General features: G+C 44.5%; 1 protein-coding gene and 1 pseudogene across 1 annotated transcript in view; both read right to left on the bottom strand.

Moving 5' to 3' along the window:
* STOX1 (storkhead box 1) overlaps positions 1-23,451 on the bottom strand; it is a 57,062-nt gene extending 33,611 nt beyond the window's left edge. Inside the window, exon 1 of the mRNA XM_033131332.1 lies at positions 23,128-23,451. Coding sequence (XP_032987223.1) covers positions 23,128-23,437 — 310 coding nt within the window. The 5' untranslated portion in view covers positions 23,438-23,451. The remainder of the gene's footprint in view (positions 1-23,127) is intronic.
* Positions 4,027-4,242, bottom strand: LOC117036423 (cytochrome c oxidase assembly factor 5-like; annotated as a pseudogene).
* Positions 23,452-26,375: the final 2,924 nt, after the last annotated feature.

Genomic DNA, 26,375 nt, shown 5'->3' with positions numbered 1-26,375 from the left:
TCCTTGCCTCTGTCCTGACAGAGCTAAGAGAAGAAACATGACATGCATGACATGTTTTCCAGTGCAGGAAATACCCCTCAGCCTATCCCCCTGGGGCTAGGGACCCAGCACCCCACACTGCCCTGCCTGGCCTAGCATAGCTCTTGATCAATAACTAAAGAAAAGGCCATGATCAATTCCAGGCAGGGTGCAGGCAGGCAGAACATAATAAGCCTTGAAAATACTGTAATCCCCAAGCTTACCCCCAACCCGATAAAACAAACTCCCCAACAACCCAAGCCACCACAATAAACATGTATCTGCTGATGCTCTTAAAACTTAAACCAGGGTCATCTTTTGTTGCCTTTCAAAATATTTTTCCCCTCAGTTGATATGCATTTTCTAATTCTTCCCATGGGATTTGTTCCTTTTTAATCCTCTGTGTCCCTATGCCTCTTGAGAATTTAAATGGATCTTCTGGGGGTTCCCTTTTCTCTGCTTTTTCACACACCTGCATTGCTTACTCCTTGGTATCTGGAAGGCATTTGGTTTCACAGAAGGGTTTCAAAGACTCCAGAAGTCAAAGGTCAAAATTTACATTTGTAACACACTGTCAGAAACAAAGAAGATTTAATAGATCTATTGTGTGCCTACATCAGAAGACTCAATATTGTTAAGATGTGAAGTCTCCTGAAAAATCCTAGCAGGATGTTTTTCTTTGTAGAAATTGAAAAACTGATTCTAAAGCTTATATGGAAAAGCAAAGGACACATGATGGCCAAAACAAAAAGAAACAAAGTTAGAGGTCTTACAATACCTGACTTCAAGATTTACTATGTAGCTACAGTAATTAAGACAGCGTAATATTGGTGAAAGGATAGGTACATAGATCAAAGGACTAGAATAGAATCCAGAAATAGACCAACACATATGTAGTCAATTGATATTCGACAAAGGGCCAAGATTATTCAATGAAGAAAGGACAGTCTTTTCAACAAATGGTTCTTGAAACATTGGACATATGCATACATAAGCAAAAAAAAAAAATCTCAACCCATAACTCACACCATATACAAAAATTTACATGAAATCCATCATAGATATAAATATAAACCTAAAAGGACAAAAATTTTTGAAGAAAACATAGGGTAAAAATCTTTGTGATCTTGGTAAGGCAAAGAATTCTTACAACACAACAAACACACAAACAATAAAGAAAAAAACAGATAAATTTGAATTTACCAAGATTAAAAACTTCTATATTTTGCAAGGCACTGGTAATAATAATAATAATGACAAGCTATAGACTGGGAGAAAACATTTGTGAAACACATGTCTGATAAAGGACTTGTACCTAAAATATATTAAGAACTCCTACAATTCAGTAAGAGAAAAAACATTTTTTAAAAATGGGCAAAGGATTTTAACACATATTTCACCAAAGAAGTTATAAGTAGTAAATAAGCACATGAAAAGATGCTCAACTGACTAGGAATTAGGGAAATACAAATTAAAACCACAATTAAATACCACTATCTACCTATCAGAACAGCCAAAAATAATCAAATAAAATACAATACATTATCAAATGCTTAACTGGAATACTCATACACTGCTGGTGGTGAAATAGTATAGTTACTTTGGAAAACAGATCTCTCATCCCACACCGAGGTATTTACCCAAGAGAAATAAGAACATATCCACACCAAGACCTGTTAATAAATGTTTACTGCAGCTTTATTCATAATCCCTAAAATCAGTAAGCAACCTAAATGTCCATCAACTGGGTGAATGAATGAACATATTGTGGAACGTCTTCATCATGAGCTACCACTCAGCAAGAAAAAGGAATGAATTACTGATACACACATTAATGAATCTCAAAAGCATTATCTAAAGTGAAAGACATGAGACACAGAAGGTGACATACTATATGATTCACTTACGACATTCCAGAAAAGGTAAAACTATAGGGACAGAAATCAGATCAATGGTAGCCAGAGGTCGGGGGTTGAAGGATGGGATTGATTACAAAGGGTGACTAGGGAATTTTGCGGGTGATGGAAATATTCTATACCTTAATTGCACTGGTGGTGGTGAGACAACTGTTTACATTTGTCAAAATTCAAACCTGTATATCTAAAAAGGATAAAATTTTCTGCATGAAAATGAAAAAGAAGCCAAATAGTTCATTTTAAAAATATAATTTTTAAGTAATTGCATTTATGTAAGAATAATCAGCATGGAAAACTCTGTGTGGCCAGACCCTTCCATCAAATGAATACAGTTACAACTGATGGTTTCAGATTTGGGGGGACAAAACCTGTTTTGATTTAAAAAGAATTTTACAAGGGACTTCCTGATCCTTAATTAACTGCTAAAGAAATGGTACAGAGCCTTGCATCAAAAAGAAGGGGATCCGTTTGCACATTTTTTCCCCAACAGATAAAATTGTTTGAAGTCAATTATCATGTAATAACCTTAATATTGCAAATGATCTCAGGTAAGCAATTTCTGTTTCTTCATCTGTAGTTAGTTGGTCTAAAGAGTTCTCTGCATTGTGAAAGCTTAACATAGTGTAGCTGAACCCCCAGGGGGCCTGTGAAAGCCCTCAGATCTATGAAACCTAAGAACTCAAAGAAAGTCGAACTCTACCCCTTCCTGACACTTCCATTGAGTGTGCATGTTCCCCTGCGTGTGTTAGAGCAGGCAAACATGGTAACTGTCATTTAGAAGGGGAGGACAGCAGGCTCACAGTCCTGGGAAAACTCTGCCCCAGATCACTTGATTAATACTCTTCAAACAGACCAGACTCTGCTGTTCTCCGTCCTGCAACACTCTTACCTCCCTGAGGAAGGAGCACTTGGGCAGTTTTGACTTTGTGTCTGTCCAACCCACCATCAGAGCTGCTCTGAGGCAGTGACCTGCTGTAAGGCAGGCCTCTGGACCTGCTCTACGGGCTGATCAGTTCCTTCCAGAAGATGCCTCATAGGAACCCATAGTTTCCGAGAACGCCTCAAGCATCTCCCCCCAGAAGGACTTAGGCAAAAGTGGTTTCCATGGTAGAATAAGCTTAGAACACTAGATTCTTCTCCCGCCTCCTGGATGTAGACAATCAGCAAACCAAGATCTCCCAGAACTCTCTGCAGTATTGAAACCTGTTTAAACTCAGTTAGGAAACTCTCTTTCATGTAATACCTATTTTTATGCCACGGAGCTGTTTCTGCACACGCTTAGATCAATGCTATTACATTTCTTGCATTTGTACTTTTCCTGTTTTTAATGACCTTTATAGAAATTTTTGTTTCCAAAAAAATGAAAAAGATACATGAAATATGCAAACATTTATGTAAAAATGGGGGAGAGTATATCTACACATACTGCTTGTAGATGTGTAAACTATCTCTGGAAGGACTAGGTAACTGGCCACTGCAGCTGTTTCAGGGGAGAAGGGAAATGAGTGGCTGGGGGTAGGGAAAAGAGACACTTTACTGTGAACATGTTACCTAAGCAACCCATTAAATTAAAATAATAGGTACTAAAAAAAAGCAGTACTTTATCCCCACCAGGAATCAAACACAATTTATTTTAGAACTAAACAGGGCAGAATGAACCAAAAAAGTTGTATCGCAAACTTTCCTGACAGACATCTTCTCCCCAGGCTCCACGTTATCAATTTTAACAGTCCCATCAGTGGGCCTCATGACATTCACAAAGGATGGACTAATTGTGTCATTTGGTTGAGGACTCAAGTTTGGAAATAACCACCTTTGCATTCTTTGTGCTTTAGACCAATTCTCATACTGCCAGCTCATAACTGGTCAATTAAATTTTTCTTCTGAAAACAACTTAGAGCAAGAGGATCATTTACTTTACACATATTCAAAACCAGAACTCATCCATTTCTCCAGTGTCCCATGGAGGGGAAAAAACTGGTCTGACCACACAGATGTAAGGAAAAGTATGTTTCCTATTTTGGCTTCTTTGTTTTAATGACCAGAGAAAAACCCTTGTTGTTTTCATCTTGATTTCAATGTAATAGTGTCACTATCCTTTTCTTCCTCTGAATCTTCATCTGGCATCCAACATTGATCTTTTAGATTTAAAAAACGAGTATTTCAAAGCTTTCCTTCCATCAGAAACTGCCGAGGGGATTTTCCTTCCTGGATCACACGGTCTGACTACAGAAGACATGTCGCCCAGGTCCTCCCTCACACCCGCACATACGCCACCCTCCTGCTAGTCCTCATAACACTGGGGCATGGCTGCACCTGCCACCTGCCGCCCGCCGCTGCCCCAGCTGCTTCTACCCACAACGGCCACCACCCGGCTGTGCCGGCTCATCAGAAAGAAAAAGTAGTACTTTAAAAATATAAAAACATTCACAAGTGCACGTACACACACACGTACATAAACAACCCAGACATAATCAACACCAGAGATAACATATTAATATTCGGTGTTTGTACTTTAGTACCATTTGTCTCTTTTTGCTTTTCATATCATATTCAAAAAATCATTCCCAAGTGTCATGAAGCTTTTCCTCCATTTTTTTGTTTTTAGGAGTTCTACAGTTTCAGGTCTTACATTAAGTCTTTAATCCATTTTAGGTTGATTTCTGTGTATGAAGTAAGGAATGGGTCCAATTTCTTTTTTTTTTAAGTATGTTTTTCCAGGACCCATCAGTTCTAGTTGTTTCAATCTAGTTGTGGATGGCGCAGCTCACAGTGGCACACGCAGGGAAGGAACAGACAACCTTGTTAAGAGCACCACGATCAAACCAACTGAGCTGACTGGCCACCCCCAATTTCATTTTTTTGCATGTAAGTATCATTTTCCCAGCACCACTTGTTGAAATTATCCTTTCCCCATTGTGTATTCGTGGGACCCTAATCAAAAATCAGTTGATTGTAAATACATGAGTTTATTTCTGGGCTTTCTATTCTGTTGCATTTGTGTGTATGTCTGTTGTACCAGTACCATACTGTTTTAATTACAGTAGCTTTGTAACATTAAAATCAGGAAGTGAGATGCCTCCAACTTTGTTTTTCTTGCTCAAGATTGTTTTGGCTATTCGGGGTCCTTTGTGATGCCATATGAATTTTAAAATTGTTTTTTCTGTTTCTGTAAAAACTGTCACTGCGATTTTCATAGGGATTGCACTGAATCTATAGATCACTTTGGGTAGCGTGGACATTTTAAAAATATTAAGAGTTCTAATCCATAAACACAAGATAAAACTACCTTAAATTAACCTTAATTAAATTAACATAAAAAAGGCCATATATGAAAAGCCCACGGCTAAAATCAAAATAAATGTGGAAAAACTGAAAGCTTTCCCTCCGAGATCAGGGACAAGACGAGGACGCCCACTCTCACCACTTCTATTCAACATATTCTGGAAGTTCTAGCAGAGCAATTAGGCAAGAAAAAGAAATAAACACATACAAATTGGAAAAGAAGAAGTGAAATGATCTATTTACGGATGATATGATCATATATGTAGAAAACCCTAAAGACTCCACAGAGGAATTGTGACAACTAATCAGCAAATTCAGTAACGTTGCAGGATGCAAAAATCAACAGACAAAAATCAGCTGCAGTTCTGTACACTAACAAGGAACTGTCTGAAAAGGAAATTAAGAAAGAAAATCCCATTTACAATATAGCATCAAAAAGAATAAAATGCTTAGGAACAAATTTAACTAAGGAAGAGAAAGACTTGTATACTGAAAACTATAAAACACTGATGAAAGATAAAGACATAATAAATAAATGAAAAGACATTTTGGTGCTTGTATTGTGTACTTTTCAGAGTATTTTCACAGACAGAATCTCACTTGAGCCTGATGCCAATTCTGTGAAGTAGAAAGGGCAGGTAGAATGCCCACCAACAGACTAGATGAGGAGCTGGTCACTCGACTGATGAGTGACAGAGGACTAGATCCTGGGTGTCCTGCACAGTCCGTGGGCTCTTTCTGTGGCCTTACTCAGATGACAGACCACCACTGAATAAGTACCAACGCCATAAACTGCAGTAGGACCACAGGGTTACACAACCCCTCAAAGCCACCCCAGGCAACAATTCAATGGAAGATAATGCACCCAATAGGCTGGGAAATATTTACACATTCAACAGGATTATACATGTAATCACATACACATATGCGCACTCTACTGCTTAATACTCTTCAGTGGCCTCAGGCTCAAATAGCCACATCTCTCCGTGGCAGCCCATTCATGCCACTGCCAGCCTCCCGCTCCATTCTCCGTCTGTGCTCAGCTGCCTGTGGTTCCCCATGTGGGCCATGTCCCCCCCGCCCCGCTTAAAACGTGCTTTTCGTCAAGCTGACATAGACTCATTTTTCTTCTTAGTTTAGGTATCACTTCCTCCAGGAAGTCTGTGGGGAGCCATGATTTCTTGTTTATTCTGTAACCTTGCAGACTGGCTCAGTTTTAGCTCTTAAGGCATTGTCTCTGCTTACACCTGGAGGGTGCTTGCAAGCTGCTGAGGAATGAGGTGGGAACGGCCAGTTCCCGGACACAGATCACCGATGATTATCAGGGTAATTGGTGGGCTTTGTCATTGAGATAATGACTTTGGGAGAGTTTCAGTGAGTCTGTAGTTCATATGTAAAAGTTGCAAATTTTACTTTCAATGAGAAAATGCTCACTCGTGATTGTTAAGCTGCACATACACAGGTGGTATATATTGGTAAAGGAAAGTAAACTCCGTGCTTCAGGATCACTGGAGACCGGCCGCATCATCATCATTGTGAGTGTCTTTTCATTCCCACTCCCCCTTTCAGGATCCGCGTTGATTCGTGGCTGCTGGTCGGCCGCAATTGGCGCCCAAAGTGGGGCCTGAACACGGGGGATTCAGTGAGGAACACCGTACAGATTGGTACCGGCTCGGTTCACGAGCTAAACGGAGCTACGGTGAGTAGGGCACTGTTGCCTCGGTCGAATGAGTGTGTGAGTGAGTGATAGCTCCACGACTTTGTGTTACGGAGCTTGAATAGGCTCGTAACTGCGTTTCCGGCACTGTCTTACGGCTAAACGGCGATCAAAACTTCGGTTTTGCCTGGTCGGGGGTTTTATTCCGTCACGCCTATTGCCACGACAGTCTTGGTCCCGCGAGGGGCACGGCCAGCCGAGCATCTGTGTGTTTTACTTGTGTGAAAGAAGGGCCGAGGAAAAAGGGAAATGGGTCACGCTAATAGCAAGGACCTTTACATTAGAGGATTGAAAAAATTGCTCGCCGCTAGAGGCAGCAAGGTCAGCAGAGACCAAATGGAAAAATTCTTAGATTTTGTGAGAGAAGTGTGCCCTTGGTTCCCAGATGAAGGTACCGTCAGCTGGGAAACTTGGGAGAAAGTAGGAGAGAGGCTGCAGGATTATTATGCAGCGCATGGACCCCAGCAGGTCCCCGTAGAAACTTTCGGGCTGTGGACTCTAGTCAGAGATTGCTTGGATCTTAGACATGAGGGATGTAAGTTAGAAAAATTGAGACAGGCAGGATCGGAGGAGTTGCCTCCCCTTTTTGCGCCCGAGACAAAGGGAGAAATAGAGGCGCCCACTCTGCCCGAAGAACCTATTAATCTAAAGTCTTCGGATGAACAATGGGAGGATTTAGACCCCAAAGATGAGGAGGATTTGGAAGAGGCTGCGGCGAAGTATGATCGGGAAAAATATCCCCCGATAATTGCTGTGGCCCAAGAAGAGAAGTCCTTTTTTGATACGCAGGAAGGGAAATCCCTCCTTGATACAGTCCATAGTTTGACTCAGCAGGTGGAGACTCTTCAAGGCCAACTGGCCGCGATGAAACTTAAACAGGACAAAGGGTCGACTCAAATCAGAAGCCTCACTGGACCCTCTGTGACATTTTCCTCAGAACAGTGGAATCCAGGGGGCAAAGATCCCCCTGATAATATAACATTACCACCTTCTGTTATACCTCCTACAGCACCTTCTTTGGTACCCCCGGAACCCCCCCATGGGGCCCTCCTTTATCTGAACCACCTCCACCCGTTTGGGACATGCCAACTAAACCTCCGCCAGGATATGCTAGGCCAGGGTCAGATTCGGTTATGTATTCTTCCCGAAATTGTGAAGGCTCTTACAGACAAGGGGGAGATACGAAACATCGTGAAACATTTCCTATTATCGAGAGAGTAGATCAGGAAGGTAAACCCCTACAAGACTGGAAGCCTTTACGGCTTCGTGAAACGTTTCCCGTTTTTGAAAGAGCAGATCAAGATGGTCAGCCTATAAGAGACTGGAGGCCTTTTCAATGGAAACTAATAAAAGATTTGAAGGAAGCATGCACCCAATATGGTCCCATTGCCCCTTTTACCATGGCAATTGTGGACTCAGTAGCAAGAGAAACCTGTACTCCAGAAGACTGGAAGCACATAACACATGCTTGCCTGTCCGGAGGTGATTATCTTGTATGGAAATCAGAATTCTATGAAAATTGTAAGATCAGGGCTAATGAGAATAACATGAGAAATATTCCAATCACTTTTGAAATGCTTGCAGGAGAGGGACCCGAGTATGAGGATGCTAGAAATCAATGGGGTTTTGCACCTCGTGTTTATGATCAAATTGCTTCGGCAGCCAAAAATGCTTGGCGAATGTTGCCTGACAAGAATAGCAAAGAAGAACAGGTTACTCAGATAAGACAGGGAGCTGATGAATCTTTTCAAGATTTTGTGTCTCGCCTTACTGTTGCTGCGGGACGGACCTTTGGAGCGTCTGTAGCCACGCAGGCTTTCATAAAACAGCTTGCCTATGAGAATGCAAATTCTGCCTGTCAAGCGATTATCAGACCCATTAAGAAAAAAGGCACTATTTCTGATTTTATCCGTTCATGTGCCGATGTCGGCCCCTCCTTCTCTCAGGGGGTGGCCTTGGCTGCTGCCTTGCAAGGAAAAAGCATTCATGAAGTAATGCAGCAGCAGGCCAAGCTTCATGCTAGTGGACGCGCAGGAGCTTGTTTTAACTGTGGAAAAATGGGACATCGAGCTTCTCAATGCCCACATAAAATGGAGGCTAACAATCCGTCGGCTACTGCTGTGGTTAAAAAACCTCCAGGGCCTTGTCCCAGGTGCAAGAAAGGCGCTCATTGGGCTAATGAATGTAAATCCAAAACTGACAAAGACGGCAAACCCTTGCAGGGAAACTGGGTGAGGGGCCAGCCCCAGGCCCCGACTCAGCAATGTTATGGGGCACTGCAGGTTCAGGAACAGACCCAGGAGCCGAAAAAGAACGAACCCCTGCGAGGAAGCATGTCACAGATTTATTCAGGGCCACCACAGGCAGCGCAGGATTGGACTTGTGTTCCACCTCCGACTCCTGAAATGGGAATACAAGTTTTGCCCACTGGAGTTTTTGGGCCCCTGCCACCTAAAACGGTGGGTTTACTGTTAGAAAGAAGCAGCTCCATTATGAAGGGAATTCATGTTTCTCCAGGGATTATTGATGAGGATTTTACAGGAGAAATAAAAATTATGACTCATTCTCCTCTTAATATTTCTGCCATTCCTGCTGGAACCCGTATTGCACAACTGTTTATTTTGCCTCGTCTTAATATTGGAAAAAACAGGCAAAATCAAGAGCGGGGGAACCAAGGATTTGGCTCTTCTGATGTATATTGGATTCAAGAAATAAAAAAGGATCGACCCGTATTGTTACTCAAAATAAATGGAAAAGATTTTCAAGGACTTCTGGACACTGGAGCCGATGTCTCGTGCATATCTGCTGAACATTGGCCCTCCAGTTGGCCGACGCGCTTTACTAATACCAATTTACAAGGCATAGGCCAATCACAATCCCCCCTCCAAAGTAGTGATCTTCTGTCTTGGCAAGATCCGGAGGGTCATCAGGGGACGTTTCAGCCATATATTATCCCTGGTCTCCCAGTTAATTTATGGGGAAGAGATGTTATGAGTAAAATGGGAGTTTATCTTTACAGTCCTAGCTCTCAAGTGACTCAACAGATGTTTGATCAAGGTCTTCTCCCTGGTCAAGGCTTAGGCTCAGAAGGACAAGGACGCCAAGAGCCCATTTCACCTAATCCTAATTTACAGAGAACAGGTCTGGGATATTTTCCCCAGGGGTCATAGATTTACCTGTACTCCACCAAAAAACTGCAAAGACAATAATTTGGAAAACAGATACACCTGTGTGGATAGATCAATGGCCCCTTACGCAGGAAAAGATATCGGCCGCACAAGCGCTTGTACAGGAGCAGCTTGAGAAAGGCCATGTGGTTGAGTCTACCTCCCCCTGGAATTCACCTATTTTTGTAATCAAAAAGAAGTCTGGAAAATGGAGGTTGTTACAAGATTTGAGAAAGGTTAATGAAACTATGGAGATTATGGGCGCCCTGCAGCCAGGGTTGCCTCATCCTTCTGCCATTCCTAAGGATACTTATAAGATAGTGCTGGATTTAAAAGATTGTTTTTATAATATATTGCTTCATCCCCAAGATTGTAAAAGATTTGCTTTCAGTATCCCAAGTCCGAATTTCCAAGAGCCCTTGAAACGGTATCAGTGGCAGGTTCTCCCTCAGGGCATGGCAAATAGCCCCACCCTGTGTCAAAAGTTTGTTGGTGAAGCAATAGTGGAGACTAGAAGACAGTTCCCTTCTGTTTACATCATTCATTATATGGATGACATTCTGTTGGCCTGCAAACAGGAAGGAATGTTGTTGGCTTGCTTTGCAAACATAAAAGAGAACCTTTTTACCGCAGGCCTTGTTATTGCTCCTGAAAAAATTCAAAGGAGTGAGCCTTATGCCTATTTAGGTTTTCAGTTATTCACTCAGTACTTTGCTCCACAAAAAATAGAGCTCAGAAAAGATCACCTAAAATCTCTTAATGATTTTCAAAAATTGTTGGGGGACATTAATTGGCTGCGTCCTTCTTTGGGCTTAACTACTAGAGACCTGAAACCGCTATTTGAGATTCTAAAAGGGGATTCTGATCCAACTTCCCCTAGGTCTCTTACTGAGCCTACAAGAGAAGCTCTCTTTAAAGTTGAGAAAGCTATTCAACAACAGCATGTTTCTTTCTTGGATTATTCCAAGCCCTTGCATGCCTATATTTTAGAAACCAAGCACACGCCTATGGCGGTGTTATGGCAAGAAGGGCCACTTAGATGGATACATCTTCATGTGGCTGCTCAAAAGAATCTCACTCCTTATCATAAATTTGTGGCCAGTTTAATTCAAGAAAGTCGTCTGGAGGCTAAAAAATATTACGGAAAGGAGCCAGATTCTATTATTGTCCCTTTTACAAAGGCTCAGATTCAGGGTTTGATGCAGTTTACCGACAGTTTTCCTATTGCCTTGGCTTATTTTACAGGGACTTTAGATAATCATTATCCTAAGCATAAATTGCTTCAGTTTTTTCAACATCATGATCCAATTTTTCCCTCTATCGTTGCACATGACCCTCTTCCTGCTGTACCTAATATTTTTACTGATGGATCCAGCAATGGCATAGCCGTTTATACACTCAATAAAAAAGTTGTTAAAAGACTACAGACACCTCCAGCCTCCGCTCAAGTTGTTGAGCTTCGAGCAGTTCATATGGCATTACTTGATTTTGCCTCCCAATCTTTTAATTTATTTTCTGACAGTCATTATGTAGTACGTGCAGTCAGAAATTTAGAAACAGTACACTTCATTGGTACCAGTAATCCTGTTATACAGGATTTATTTCTTCAAATTCAACAAACAATTCAGTTACGCTGTAAAAAATTTTATATTGGCCATATTAGAGCTCACTCTAATCTTCCAGGTCCTTTAGCAGCAGGTAATCAAGCTGCAGATGCTGCCACACAGTTCGTTGCCTTAACCCAAATAGAGAAGACACAAAAGGCTCATAGCCTTCACCATTTAAACAGCCAGAGCCTCAGATTGCAATATAAAATTCCAAGAGAAGCTGCTCGTCAAATAGTAAAACAATGTCCTGATTGTTCACATTTATTACCTGTGCCTCATTATGGAGTTAACCCTCGAGGTTTACGCCCTAATGATTTGTGGCAAATGGATGTAACTCATATACCTGAATTTGGAAAACTAAAATATGTCCATGTGTCCATAGACACGTTTTCTGGCTTCACAATGGCTTCTGCCCTCTCAGGAGAAGCTACGACTCATGTCATTAGACATTGTCTTGCTACTTTTGCTATGATTGGCGTGCCCAAAAAATTAAAACTGATAATGGCTCTGGATATACCAGTAAAAAATTTGCTCTGTTTTGTCAACAGTTCTCCATTATCCATGTCACTGGTATTCCGTATAATCCCCAAGGACAAGGAATTGTTGAGTGCTCTCATGGCACATTAAAAGTCAATTTACAAAAGATAAAAAAGGGGGAGTTATATCCCCTGACGCCCCATAATTACTTGTCTTTTTATTCAAAATTTTTTGACTTTGGATGCCTATGTTAAGAGTGCAGCTGAACGTTTCTGGCATCCTTCTGCCGACCCTGAGGCTTTGGTCAGAAAGAAGGATCCACTTACTGGATCATGGCAAGGCCCAGACCCAGTCCTCACATGGGGCCGAGGGCATGTTTGTGTTTTTCCACAGGATGCAGAAGGCCCTCGGTGGCTGCCAGAACGATTGGTGCGACATGTGGACCCTCTACCTGCTGATGACATTAATAACCCTCAGCAATGCAGAAGAAGACCAGACGTATTGGGCCTACGTACCTGATCCACCTATTCTCCACCCTGCTGTATGGGATGGTCCTGAGATTCCAGTCTATGTCAGTGACACTCACGCCCTAGGATTGCCTTCTGATGGACACATGAAACAACATTTGGAAAGTTTTGTAAATCAGGCACTCCCTGCAGTCAGGTGACTGACTTACAAGACGGGACTAGAGACTGGTCTAAGAAATCTGTTAATGTATCTGCTTGTGTTCCTTCCCCTTATACACTTTGATTGGAAATATTAATGTACATTTTGTAGGAGTTCAGTTTATGGAAGATGTGATTCAGAGTATAAAAGTTAAATCTTATTTAGAATGTCATTCAGAATATCATTGGATATGTGTTACTTCTAAAAGGTATAATAATAGTCAATATGATTGGAATCGGGTTCGTTTACATCTTCAAGGAATTTGGCATGATGCTAATGTGTCTTTAGATATGTTTCGACTTCATGATGAAATTCAAAATATGAGAGAAGCTGAACCCTTAAAATTTGATGCAGCCCAGGCTGCTTCTGAGTTTGTTGATGTTCTTAGGAATGCTATGCCATCTATGCCTCATATTACCCATTCTGTTATGATTTTTCTTACATTGGGCATCTGTGTCTGTTTGGTTCTGTGCCTTCTCCCCATTTTCATCAAATGTTTCATCAGCAGGATGTTAGACTTGCGAGCCGACATCCATCAGCTTAAACTTAAGACAAAGCCCTGAGCCTTCCTCCCCAAGCATTCAGAGGGACAGGATAGTCAAAGACGGGTTGTACTTAGGCACCGCTTCAACACCTAAGACAGGGCTTGTATTATAAAATATAAGTTCCAAGGACGGGTAAGTTGAAGTCGGCGTCCCGAGACACCTAAGTCAGGCGCTGTCACCTCGCCATCCTAGCCGGATGGGTTTTGCTCCTATAAAATAAAAAAGGGGGAGATGTGGGGAGCCATGATTTCTTGTTTATTCTGTAACCTTGCAGACTGGCTCAGTTTTAGCTCTTAAGGCATTGTCTCTGCTTACACCTGGAGGGTGCTTGCAAGCTGCTGAGGAATGAGGTGGGAACGGCCAGTTCCCGGACACAGATCACTGATGATTATCAGGGTAATTGGTGGGCTTTGTCATTGAGATAATGACTTTGGGAGAGTTTCAGTGAGTCTGTAGTTCATATGTAAAAGTTGCAAATTTTACTTTCAATGAGAAAATGCTCACTCGTGATTGTTAAGCTGCACATACACAGGTGGTATATATTGGTAAAGGAAAGTAAACTCCGTGCTTCAGGATCACTGGAGACCGGCCGCATCATCATCATTGTGAGTGTCTTTTCATTCCCACTCCCCCTTTCAGGATCCGCGTTGATTCGTGGCTGCTGGTCGGCCGCAGAAGTCTTTCCTGAAAACACACGTGTGCGAGTGCACACACCCCCACGGGACTCTTGGTCAGCTATACTTCTGCTGCTCCCTATGACGCTGTATCACTTATTCATCCATCTGACCCCCTCGCTCCTTGATGTCAGCGCATGAGCTTTTTGCCCCTCTGTACTGACCAGTGCAGGAGCAGGCACACAGTAAGTGCTCAGTGCATACCTAGCAAATGACTGTGTGAGCAAGGGAGGCCCAACACGGTGTGGTTGCACCAACAGCTGTTATACTTCAGATGCTTCTCAAAGAGAGAACAGCATGTTCTCTCTCAAAGAGAGAATCAAGATGTCTGGGCAAGACTAAAGGGAAGGTCCAACTCTCCTGTTTGTGGAAAATATCTTAAGCAACTCCAGTGCAAGCTTTTGTCTGTTTTTCCTTAGGCCTCATGACAGGTGACTAGGGAGCTGACCCAGCCACAGAATAGTGCCAAGCCAGAAGTTGGGAAGCCTCAGCCAGTCAACAGAGCCAAAGTGAGCAGTAAACTATTCACCGCTGAAGATCCAGAGGTCCAGGAGAAGTGAGCTGACTGACTCGAAGGTTCCCAGCAACTTAGCAGCAGGGTTAGTACCACACTCAGGCACTGGAATCCCAGGTCAGGGCTCTAACAGCACCAGGTGCGCTTTGGGATCTGGGCTAAGGCACTGAATGACAAAGGGCCGTGGACCTGCCCAGCACTAAGGAGTCTGGGATATAACAGAAGGACAGGACAAAAGGACAGAGAGAGATATTGAATATACCGTTTCCCCGAAAATAAGACCTAGCTGGACCATCAGCTCTAATGCGTCTTTTGGAGCAAAACTGAATATAAGACCCGGTCTTATATAAGACCAGGTTTATATTATATTATATTATATTATATTATATTATATTATATTATATTATATTATATTATATTATACCCCATCTTATATAAGACAGGGTCTTATAGCAAAATAAGATGGGGTATTATATTAATTTTTGCTCCAAAAGACACATTAGAGCTGATTGTCTGGCTAGGTCTTATTTTCGGGGAAACACGGTAAACATGTGCCAGGCTAACAACAGTTAGCACAAGTCCCAGTGGAGATGGACTATCTAAAGCACAAGATCCAGAGACTCACTTTCTATTCCCTCCATGCTTGAGATGCCATGCATTTGTTACTATCCTGACTTGGACTCTGGATAAGGCATGGGCTGAGTGTTCTCAGATCCCTTATCTTCACAACAACCTGTAGAGTAGCTATACTCCTCTGTACCATGAAGACAACAGAGCTGAGAGGGGTTAAGTAACTAGCTCAAGGTCACATAGCTCTTAAGTGGCAGGGCAGGAATTTGAATCTGAGTTTTCTCCACTAACCAGAGTGGTTCTGGGTGATCTGGAAACTTTAAACTACAGCTTTTAGTGACTCTTCAAGTCTCAGTTTTGCTGTCTGCAACTGAAAACAATTTTGCGTTGGTGTTCTTCAGTGGTAATGCACGTGAGCTTCCCAAGGATATTTAAAAGGCTCAGTGCATGATACAATTAGAGAAGGAAAACAACCGTGTTTAAAAATAAACAGCCTGGAGCTGACCAACAGACTTGCTGGACACTGACCTCTCAGTCAGGAGCAGAGGTAAGAATGAAAGTGTCTAAAACTCAAGGATGACGCAGTAATTTGCTTTACCTTGAAGAGCAACAGGCATGTAAGTATACCAGTGATGGGAGACTCTACTAATGGTGAGCATGGGAGAAACCAAAGAACACCCATCTGAGGCACCCAAGAGGGGACAGCATGCAAACACAGCCTATGTGAGAGCCCAGCTTGTTCAGAGGACAGCACCCAGCACCCAAGTCTGGCCGAAAGAGAGAGTGATGGTCAGTCTTACATGTCAGCCTGGATAAGCTACAGAGTTTTTCAATCAAACACTAACCCTGGCATTGCTGTGAAGCTATTTTATAGACATGATTGAAGTCTATAATCACTAGACTTTAAGTAAGGGAGATTATCCTACATAATCTAGGTTTCAATCAATTGAAAGGCCTTCCGAACAGAACTGAAGAAATCCCACATATGCATAGCAGCTTTGGCTTGTGCCTGAGATTTCCAGCCTGCCCTTCATGATAGCAGATTTCACACTTGCCTTGCCAGCTCCCTCCATCACGCACGCAGAGCCAATTCCTTGTAATGTCTCATCCTGGGTATTTCTCTGATTGAACCCTGACTGATACAGAAAGGAAGGCACCTTTCAGGAGGTGAGGAAAAAGAGGAGGCTTAAGCTGGGGTTGGATTTGAGAGCCTGAAGTGCATGTTAAAGGCCCTGGACTTTTCCTGGAAAGCTACGGGGAGCAGCAAAAGGGGTCTGAGCAGACAAAGAGCAGAATTATATATGTTGAGTCTGTCTGCCTGCAGGATGGAGGAGAATGAACCGAGTGTACAGGGCCACACAGGAGGCAGCACCACAAAAGGGGAGGAAGCTGGAGCCACAATTCCCTCAGGAAATAGTGAGATCTTGGGTGGACAAAGGTCTAGCAGAGGAAATGGAGAGAAAGGGACGGGTTTGAGAAACACTGAGACGTTAAGCCTTGTGGAATTTGGTGACCTACTGGCTTGGGGCATGAGGGAGAGGGCAATGGAATCCAAGCTGATTTTCAGGTTAATGGCTCTTTCCATCCCACTGGACCTCAATACTACATGGCAGCAACCAGGTGTCGTCTCCTACCCACAGTTGTTATGTCAAAGTATGGAGCCAGGGACACTCATCAACTACCCAGATGCTACATACAGATCATCCAGCTTGATAACAACAATATGTCTATAAGACACCCTGTTGTGAGCCCTTTGGCTCTTTCAGACTGAACCTTTCATCTGCCCCTGCACAGAAAAAGGTAAAAGGCAACAGCTGGCAGAACAAAGCCAGAAAAACATGGCTGGAAAGATCCTAGGTGGGAAGGAGAGAGGTTAGAGCAGGGGCATGGTCGAGCAGCTGTTTCTGCCATTTTCTGGGCCTTGAAGTAGACCAAAGGCCTGGTGGGAATCTGATAGCCTCTTGGGGAGTGTGAGTGACGGGGCACTGGCTGGTGAAAAATACCAGGGCCTTTACAGGAACCTTGGGAGGACTTGTGGTGAACAGAGACGAAGGCAAGAAATCCAAGCAACACCAGCCACAACACAGCCTTCATTCTGTTTCCTGTCTACAAAATGGGCAGAATTATTCCAGCTTACCTCCTAACGGAACAAAAGGGATAATCAAGCTAGAAAAGGCAGAGGAGATACCAAGATTTGTCTGGGAGAAGGAAGAGATGGAAGAGGCATTTGTTTAGGGTGACTGTCTACATGATTTTGTCATGACCATTAGTTTCCCTTTGGCTGGACCTTTCTCATCAATGGAATGGCATTTTAGAAGAGAAGATAGGAATTCAAAACATTCATTCATGGGGTTTTCCTTCCAGTAATGGTGAACCAGATCCTATTAGACCAAACCTCTTGCAAATTAACAACTATAACTTTGGACAAAATATAAAAACCTTTCCCTGAAGGTACTGAAAAGCAACCAAAAAGAAAAAAAAAAAAAAAAAAAAAACAGGTAGAAACGGGAGGGGAGGTCCTCATAGAAGGAAATGGCATTAAATAAATTTCCCATTTTTTTACAGCTCTTCACCTAAAGACAGGACCTATAGGAGCCAAGCCAAGAGGCCAAAACTTTGGTAGAAACCCACAGTCTTACTGACTTAAAGAATCTATGGACACAGTTTGGAGTGGTTACAAACTTTGAGGAAGAACCAGGAGTTGGAAGACTCACAACATCTAATTTCAAGTCTTGGTAGAAAGTACAATAAGACATCATGGTATTGGTGAAAGGACAGATTCAAGATCAATGGAAACAGACCCTCACATATAGTCAAATGATTTTCAACAAACTTGCAAATGAGAAAGACTAGTCTTTTCAACACACTGTGCTTGAACAATTGGACACCCACGTGAAAAAAAAAAGAACCTCAACCTATGCCTCATACCATTCACAAAAATTAACTCAAAATGGATCATAAACCCAAATGCAAAACTATAAAACTTCTAGAAAACACAGGAGAAAAATCACTGGGTTAGGCACAATTTTTTTTATAGAGTGAGCAAAAAGTATAATCAATAAAGGAGAAAAATTGATAAATTAGACTTAATCATAATTTAAAACTTCTCTCAAAAAGATGCCACTAAAAAACTGAATAGGCAAGCCACAGGCTAGACTGTAGTCACAAAGCATATGTCTAATAAATAACTGATTTATAGGATATGTAAAGAACTCCTACAATTCAACAATAAAACAAGTAAGTGATAATAAAGAGACAATCCAATTTTTAAAAAAAAAGCGAAAGATTTGGACAGACACTTCACAATGCCAACTGATAAGCACATGAAAAAGTGTTCAGGGGACCAGCCCGGTGGCTCAGGCGGTTGGAGATCCGTGCTCCTAACTCCGAAGGCTGCTGGTTCGATTCCAACATGGGTCAGTGGGCTCTCAACCACAAGGTTGTCCGTTGGACTCCTTGACTCCCTCAAGGGATGGTGGGCTGCGCTCCCTGCAACTAAGATAGAAAGGACAACAACTTGACTTGGAAAAAAGTCCTGCAAGAACACACTGTTCCCCAATAAAGTCCTGTTCCCCTTCCCGAACAAAATCTTTAAAAAAAAAAAAAAGTGTTCAATATCATTAGTCATTAGTGGAATGCAAATTAAAACTACAAGATACTACTATTAATAGATACCACCAGAATAAATAAAATTAGAACGCCTGACAACATCCAATGTTGGCAAAGATGTGTAGCAACCAGACTGTCTCACTTTGTTGGTAAGAATGTAAAATGGTACAACCACTTTGAGAAAAGTTTCCATGAAACTAAACGTAAGCAACTCAGTGAGTCAACAATTCCTCTCCTAGGTAATGACCCAAGAGAAAAAGAAGCATAAAAAATCCTGTACATAAATATTCTTAGAAGCTTTATTCATAATAGCCATAAACTGGAAACATCCCAGGTGTCTAAGGGAAAATGGGTAAACTGTAGTATATTCATAAAATGGAATTCTACTCAGCAATAAAAAGGAACGAACTTGTAAGACAAGAGAGATGAAACTCAGGAACATTGTGCTGAGTGAAAGAATCCTCACACACAAGGGTACATACTAATGATTCCATTTACATTAAGTTCTTGAACAGGCAAAATTAATTTATGGTTAAAAAAATGAGAAGAATGGTTACTTTTGAAGGTGGGGGCAGAGCTCACGGGGAAGGGGCAAGAGGGGCCTTTCTGGGGTAACGGTAAATCCTCTTGGGAATTTGGGTTACACACATTTATATATTTGAAAAATACACTAAATGCTACACTTATGATTTGTGTGTTTCACTAAATGTAAATTTCACCTTCAAAACTCCATTGGCTACTAAAACCTGCAAGATGCCCTACTGCCTTTCAGGGCAGGACCTCAGAAACAAGGCAGAATAGGACTTGGAACACTCCCTCCCCTCCCCATCTCTACACACACCCCTCTGCCATTCCCTAAATCACAGGGTAAGTCAGAACAACATTTCAGATGTTTGCCCAACTCAGTGGGCAGCGGTACCCTAGATTCTGAATTCAGTCACTTATACCTAGCATAAATGAGTGACTGGCCTCTACTCTTCTGTGGCACTTCTATGGCACCGCAATTTTGCCTTGATATCTCTTTGTGCTGAGATGTTTCAGGGAGCAGGTAAGAGGGACATGAGGAGAGGTGGGAAGATTTTCGCATTACCTCCCCTTCACCAGCCTGGCCTTCCTGATCCACCCTACCCACTCCTCAAAGCACACACCAGGGAACACTTGCCCAACTAAATCAGAGGCAGAAACTACAGTGCACCCCCCCTCATGTCACCATGGGAGAAGACTGTGAACCAGCAGTTTCCAGAACATAGCCTCCTACCCGGTTATCCCTCTCGAACTGAATATGGAGGAAACAAGTCGACTCCATTTTCTCCTTGAGCACATGCTACTCTGAATGATGCATTAAAACACAAATACACCTAGAACAGTACCTGGCATATGATTGAGTGAACGAAGCAAATATTTAAAAAGAACTACAGACATCTTATGCAATGAGAAAAGATGGAAGGCAATGCTGGGAGTGAAAGAGTAGGGACACTTCAGCTATAAATTTCAGGAGAAGGGAACAATTTGTTTGGCCAAGTGGCCTTCCCTCCCTTACCCCAGGAAGCCATCATTAATCTTTCACCTTCCCAGTAGGTGTGATTCCAGAGTAACAGCTGATTCTCCCAAACAAATACTGGTGTTCTCCACCCCTACCACCTGCAGTGGCTCAGCTAGGTAAACAGAGGTCTCCCTCTAGCTTCCAGAGCTCACCCTTTCATCTGTTAATGTCATTTACTAATTTAAAAAGAAAATACTCAGAACTGGAGCACAAAAGTAGAGTTAACTCCTGGTTATCATGCTAAAGATCATATGTCCCTCTTTATAGGGAAATGCTCTCAGTATGGAAATTGCTTTCCTCACCGGGGGAAGCTGAGGTAGAGAAAGTGAAGAGGGAAAGAAAAGGGCACAAAACATGGAGAAAACAAACTCCTGCTTGCTGGCCTTAAGTTCAGGTCAGCACCTGGGGCTCAGGTCTGCCTGGCCAGGGCACTTCATCCCCACGTCTCATGAGGCCCCATGAGCCCCAGGTCCAGAAGCCCTGGAGAAGGACCCATGGGAACACAGTGGGTTTATAAAGCTCAAGGTCATCCCTCTTTCCCTCCCAGCATTCTGTCCAAGCTGGCTGGCAATATTCCCTATGCCCAAATACTTTTGGTAAGTGAGCCTTAAAAAAAAAAAAAAAAAGCAAAGAAACCACATAGGTCTGATCAAATCAATCCTCTGTGTCTTTTTCTAGCATTTTGCTCGTTCCCACAAAGTAACTGCAAGAATGCAGAAGGGAGCGAGTCCCTGCAATAGTGCACAGCTGCTCTTCCCTTGCCTCCCTGGATGCCCATTTTAGCTTCTGGAAACCAATGCTGCCAGATTCCGGAAAGCAAGCAGACTGAAACTTCCAATTCCTTTGGGGGAAAGCAGCTCCTCCCGCTTTTACCACCTCCTGGGACTCTGAGATGGCCAAAGAGCTGCCTTGATGCCTCCTCTCACTTGACCTGACCCAAGGACTCCAGGTTAGACTAGTAATTAGCCCCCCTCCTCATGAGCGTCCACTGACTGGCATCAAATAAGATCTCGCCCCATTTTGCTCCTCAAAATATCCTAGTAAATGGTTTTGTACAAATTCCACCTAAATGTAAAAATTCTTATCAGGGCTCTGTTAAAAAACTCAAAATAATTTCTGCCAAGAGACCCAAGTCAGGGGTGATGACCTCGCATAAAGATCTGCACAGGCCACAGAATACAGTGTCCACTGCACCCTGAGTTGTGCAGTGAGGCAGACTGTGTTACCTAGTGGGTGGAGAATTGGAACATCTGGTGACGTGGTCACCATCTTTCAGATGGCAGCAAACAGGGCCAACCCAGGAACCAGCATTCACCACTGCTCGCTGGACCCCAGGTAGTGGCATCACGGCTTCCTCTGACTTAGCACAAGCCCTCTCTGTTTCACCCTCAGATCTAGACCCCAACTCCATCCACCCTGTCTGCAATATACTATATGCTCACCCTTTGAAAGGGGGTGGGGGAACCAGAGAATGCAACTGCTAATTCAAACCAGAAAAACCCAGGACACAGAACTGAAAAGAGTTTTTCATCCAGCCTGTCTGAAAGACCCCTTCCCCTGTGAGAATTTTGGCTTCCAGAGCCAAAAACCTATTTTCTTCACTCACTCCAGCAAGTAAAAGGAGATGAAAAGTGTTTATGTGGCTTTGCAAATGAGCTTTTTTCCTCTCTCTTTCTCTAAAGGGAAGAAAACGGAGGGGGCGGGGTTCCAGACAGAATGGGAAGGCAGGGAGGTGAGAAGCCAAGGCTTAACCTCACTGGCCTGGGATGTGGAGACATCATCTCTGAGCAGATGACACACAACATCAAGCTCGTCTTGCTCCCCTGCTCCCTTCCCCCTGAGGACTAAAACAAAGGTTTTTTATTTGCTGCTCGGAGGAGGAAGAGGAGAAGGGCTGGGGGGAGGGATTTATGGACTGAGACAGAGAGGGTAGGAGTCAAAATTCAGAGCTGGAACAACTGGTGACTTGTCAACAGCACACCATCAAATCGTCACCACACTGCATAAATGCAGGCAGAACCAGGCTGTTACAGGGAGCAGATAGCCCGCCTGAGTTTAGTGGCCGGTGCCAGAGACCTCTCACTCAGCGGTGCTGTGATTTAGGTTCTCAAATGAGAAGCTATTTGATGCAAGCAAAAAGCTGCTGTCTATCTTCAAACAAACGGGCTCTCTGAAAACGTTGGAAAGGAGGAATTCCATTTAGTTGATGGGATGTGTCCAGAGCGCCCGCCATTTGTCATTTCTTTTCCCCCGACAGTTAACGACCCCAAACCTTCCGCTAGGCCCTGATCCAAGACCACCACACCACCCAGAACAGCGGGACATGAAAACCACAGACTTTTGTCTGCTTCAAGTCTGTAAAAAAAAAAAAAGCAACAGCCAGTTCAGGATCGGTAGGCTCTGGCCAACCCCTGGTGCACCCCCTCCTAAGCGCTCCCATGGGGCAGAGACAGAGGTCTCCTGGCTGCAGCTCTGGCTCCCTCTGCACCTTTCTCACCGAAGCACCACTTTTCTAATTAGAAAGTTCCTTCGGCCAGGAACCTCTGCGCTCCACAGGATAAAGAGTTGAGGAATGGGAGTATCCTGGAGTTGGCCCAGGGCAGCGGCTCGGCCGGGGCGTCCGTGTGCCAGCAGGAGGGAATGTCGGATGGACAGCTCTCCTCCCGCCACCCGGCCCGCCCTCCCAACCCCTCATCCCCTCAGTCCTCCCAGTTCCCGCTCCCTCAGAGTTGAGCCGAGGATTGCACGCTCCCCGATGACCAGGGCTCGATCCCCGCAGCTCGCGCGGGACGCCCCTCCCCTCCGGGCCCCGCACTCACCCACCGCCCTGATGCGGAAGCCGCGGGGCGGGCGGAGCGCCCGGCGACACCAGGCGTCGCGCAGCACCTGCAGGCTGGCGGGAGGTGCGTGCACCAGCAGCACCCCGCGCCGCAGCCATCCCTGGAAGGCCAACCGCGAGGCGGCGCGCGCCAGCCGCGAGTTCCAGAAGCAGCGCGCGTTGGCGCGGCGGAAGGCGCGGAACACGGCGCGCCCGCCGGGCTCCTCCGCGCCTCTCGCCGCTCCTGGCGCCTCCAGCCTGCTTAGCACCAGCGCCAGCGAGCCGGGCGCCAGCTGCACCGGCCGGGCCATGCTGTGCAGGCGGCCGGGACCCGCAGCCGAGCGCATCGGCGGGCGCCGCAGCCACGCAGCACTGGCGGCAGGGGCGCCGCACGCCCGACGGGAGGGATCGGCTTACTGCGCGCCGCGCCGGCTGCCGGGGGAACCGGGCTTCAGGGGGCGGGGTCGGCTTGGTCGGCAGGGCAGGGGGTGGGGCGGGAAGCGCGGGCCTGGGGCTGGCCGCTGCTCCACCCGCGAGGCGCCCAATAGGGGTTTCCTAGCGCTGAGTTACAGGTTACTCTCCGTACCTCAGCCCCGGCTGTGCCCTCTCCGCCCCGCCCCGCCCCGCCCCGGGCGATTCCCTTCATTTCTCAGCTCCCTGTTAGCCCGGATCTCCCCTTGCCCCGATGGGCCCGCAATGGGGCTTTTCCAAGTCCTAGGAATGTCCCCGCAGCCCCCGGAGAGCCGAGCCGCCTCCTGCTGCGGCGCCAGCGGCATGGCCAGGGGTCCCCATAGCTGGGAGGACTAGGGTGGCCGCCGACGCCCTGCTTTGTGGTAGGTCCCAGTGAGAGAGGCCACTAGGGACAGCCTAAGGGTATCATGGACGTCTCTTGGGCGGGAGTCCCAGATTTGAGTCTCGGTCTGCTCCTAAACTGTTTACGAAATTTACTTCCCGTCTCTCTGAGCCTAAATTTACCGTCTGTAAAATGCGGAGCTGGGACGCTATTCTAAGGATCTTTCATACATGGCTTTCTGAGGTTCTAGGATCTGGTCCCACCCCTGGGACACTTAAGTGGTAAGAGACATAAAGTATTCATTCCAGAGGTGCCAACCTTATTGGGAAGGCGCCCTGATGAAATCCATAGGATTCAGCCCTCGGTTGGATCTGTGAATCCGAAAAGATTGAGACACCAACTTGCCACAGGAGTGAAGGGAGAGGTGCTTGTGATGTGACACATCACTTAGCCAGTGCCTCAGCACTGAGGAACAGACAGTTCAGATACTGAGTGACAGAGAGGACAGAACCCTGATTGGGATATTGCAGCTGAGGACTTCTCAAGGAGGGGGGAATGGTGGAAAGGAGAAGGAGAATTTCTACTACTACTAGAAATTGGTAGTGTAAGAGGGAACTTGCCCAGGTGCTTGGCAAGACCTGGGGGTCATTCTGGACTTCCCACTCCCTCACCTCATCCATCATCAATAACAACTATAATAATCTGGGATAATCTATACCCTGCCCCTACTAAGACACTAACACAATAAATGATAGCTGATGCTATTAAATAACAATAGCTAACATTTATTGAGCACTGTATACTGCAGCATTAATTTCACAACCCTATATTAACTACTGTTAGCATCTATATTTTTTTAAGATGAGGACACTAGCTAGGTTGAATGAAGAGTGTTTTCCCAGTTACAGAGATAGTAAGAAATGGAGTCAGACAACTGCCAAGTCAGGGTTCCCTATAACAAGTCTGACACCATTTTCAGTTCAAATAAGTATGCAAGCTGGAGACAACCCTCTCACATCTGAATTATGACACTGAGATGGATGAATGGATAAATACAGCAGAAAGCCCAAATGAATTAAACTCCTCTGTCTGTATAATCTCCACAGGGAGGCAAAACTCCTCTTCTGAGTTCTGTCATGGCACTCATCTTGTGGGATCAAGAATGCCTTTGGTGGGGTGGCCGGTTTCTCAGTTGGTTAGAGCGTGGTGCTAATAACACCAAGGTTGCCAGTTCGATCCCCGCATGGGCCACTGTGAGCTGTGCTCTCCTTAAAAAAAAAAAGAATGCCTTTGCTGTGTTCCCCATAGATCTAGCAGCCCTCACAGTGTGCTTTCCACGATCATAAGGATGATGATGATTCCCGTTTACTCTCAGCTCACTCTGTGCCTAGTACTGTACTAAGGGTTTTACATGTGTGGTCTACTTTTATCCTCAAAATTAACCCCCTGAAAAAGGTGATGTTATTAAGGTAAATTATTATCTCCCACAAAAAAGGCAAAAGCCGAGAGAGTTGAGGCAGCTTGTCCATCAGGTCAAATTCAATAGGTGGTGAGGCAGAGACCCCAATGCCAACTCGCCCGCACACCTGGCTAGAGGGGGAAGCCTGGAGATCATCACCCTGACTCACTGCACCTGTGTCATGGTGTGAACAGTCCTGAGCTTGATTCTTTCTCCTAAGAATTTGAACTGGAAATACACAGAGACAATCAGGCCCTTATTATCAGGACCTGTAGCTACAAGGATGCTGCAATGTAGACCCAGCTATGAAGTTTTATGGCCTGAAATTATGAAATAGAACTGTCTTAAACTGTGGAAACATTCGTTCAGATGTGCAAAATTTCCCTTTTCATTTTATTTAAGCTAGTCCAGTTAACAAACAAGGAGGAAAGAATGTAAGGAGAAAACTTTAAACCGTACAGCCAAATATGTATCCTCTTGTTTTCCGAAAGGATCAGCTAGCCCTCCCCACGTTTTTCCAAACACCTACAAAATTGGACATGTCTTAAAAGTTAAATGGAAAACTGTGGGCCTCCAACCTGAATGGCCTGTGTTACATGGCAAAACTAGACAAACAGAACTTCTCAAGTGTCTTCCATTTTTGTGGTCTCTGCAGACCAGACACAGAAACATTTTAGAAGACAGATTTGGTACCATTCTGCACTTAAAGAGGCACAGAGTAGGGCGGGCCCGTGGCTCAGACAGTTGGAGCTCCGTGCTCCTAACTCCAAAGGCTGCCGGTTCGATTCCCACATGGGCCAGTGGGCTCTCAACCACAAGGTTGCCGGTTCAATTCCTTGAGTCCCGCACTTGATGGGGGGCTCCGCCCCCTGCAATTTAGATTGAACACAGCACCTTGAGCTGAGCTGCCGCTGAGCTGCCGCTGAGCTCCCGGATGGCTCAGTTTGGTTGGAGCATGTCCTCTCTACCTCAAGGTTGCTGGTTCAACTCCCGCAAG

This window comes from Rhinolophus ferrumequinum, chromosome 16 (genome assembly GCF_004115265.2).
Source record: "Rhinolophus ferrumequinum isolate MPI-CBG mRhiFer1 chromosome 16, mRhiFer1_v1.p, whole genome shotgun sequence".
Classification (NCBI taxonomy): domain Eukaryota; kingdom Metazoa; phylum Chordata; class Mammalia; order Chiroptera; family Rhinolophidae; genus Rhinolophus; species Rhinolophus ferrumequinum.
Note: the sequence above shows the minus strand (reverse complement) of the source record. Positions and strands in the feature narration are given on the sequence as shown.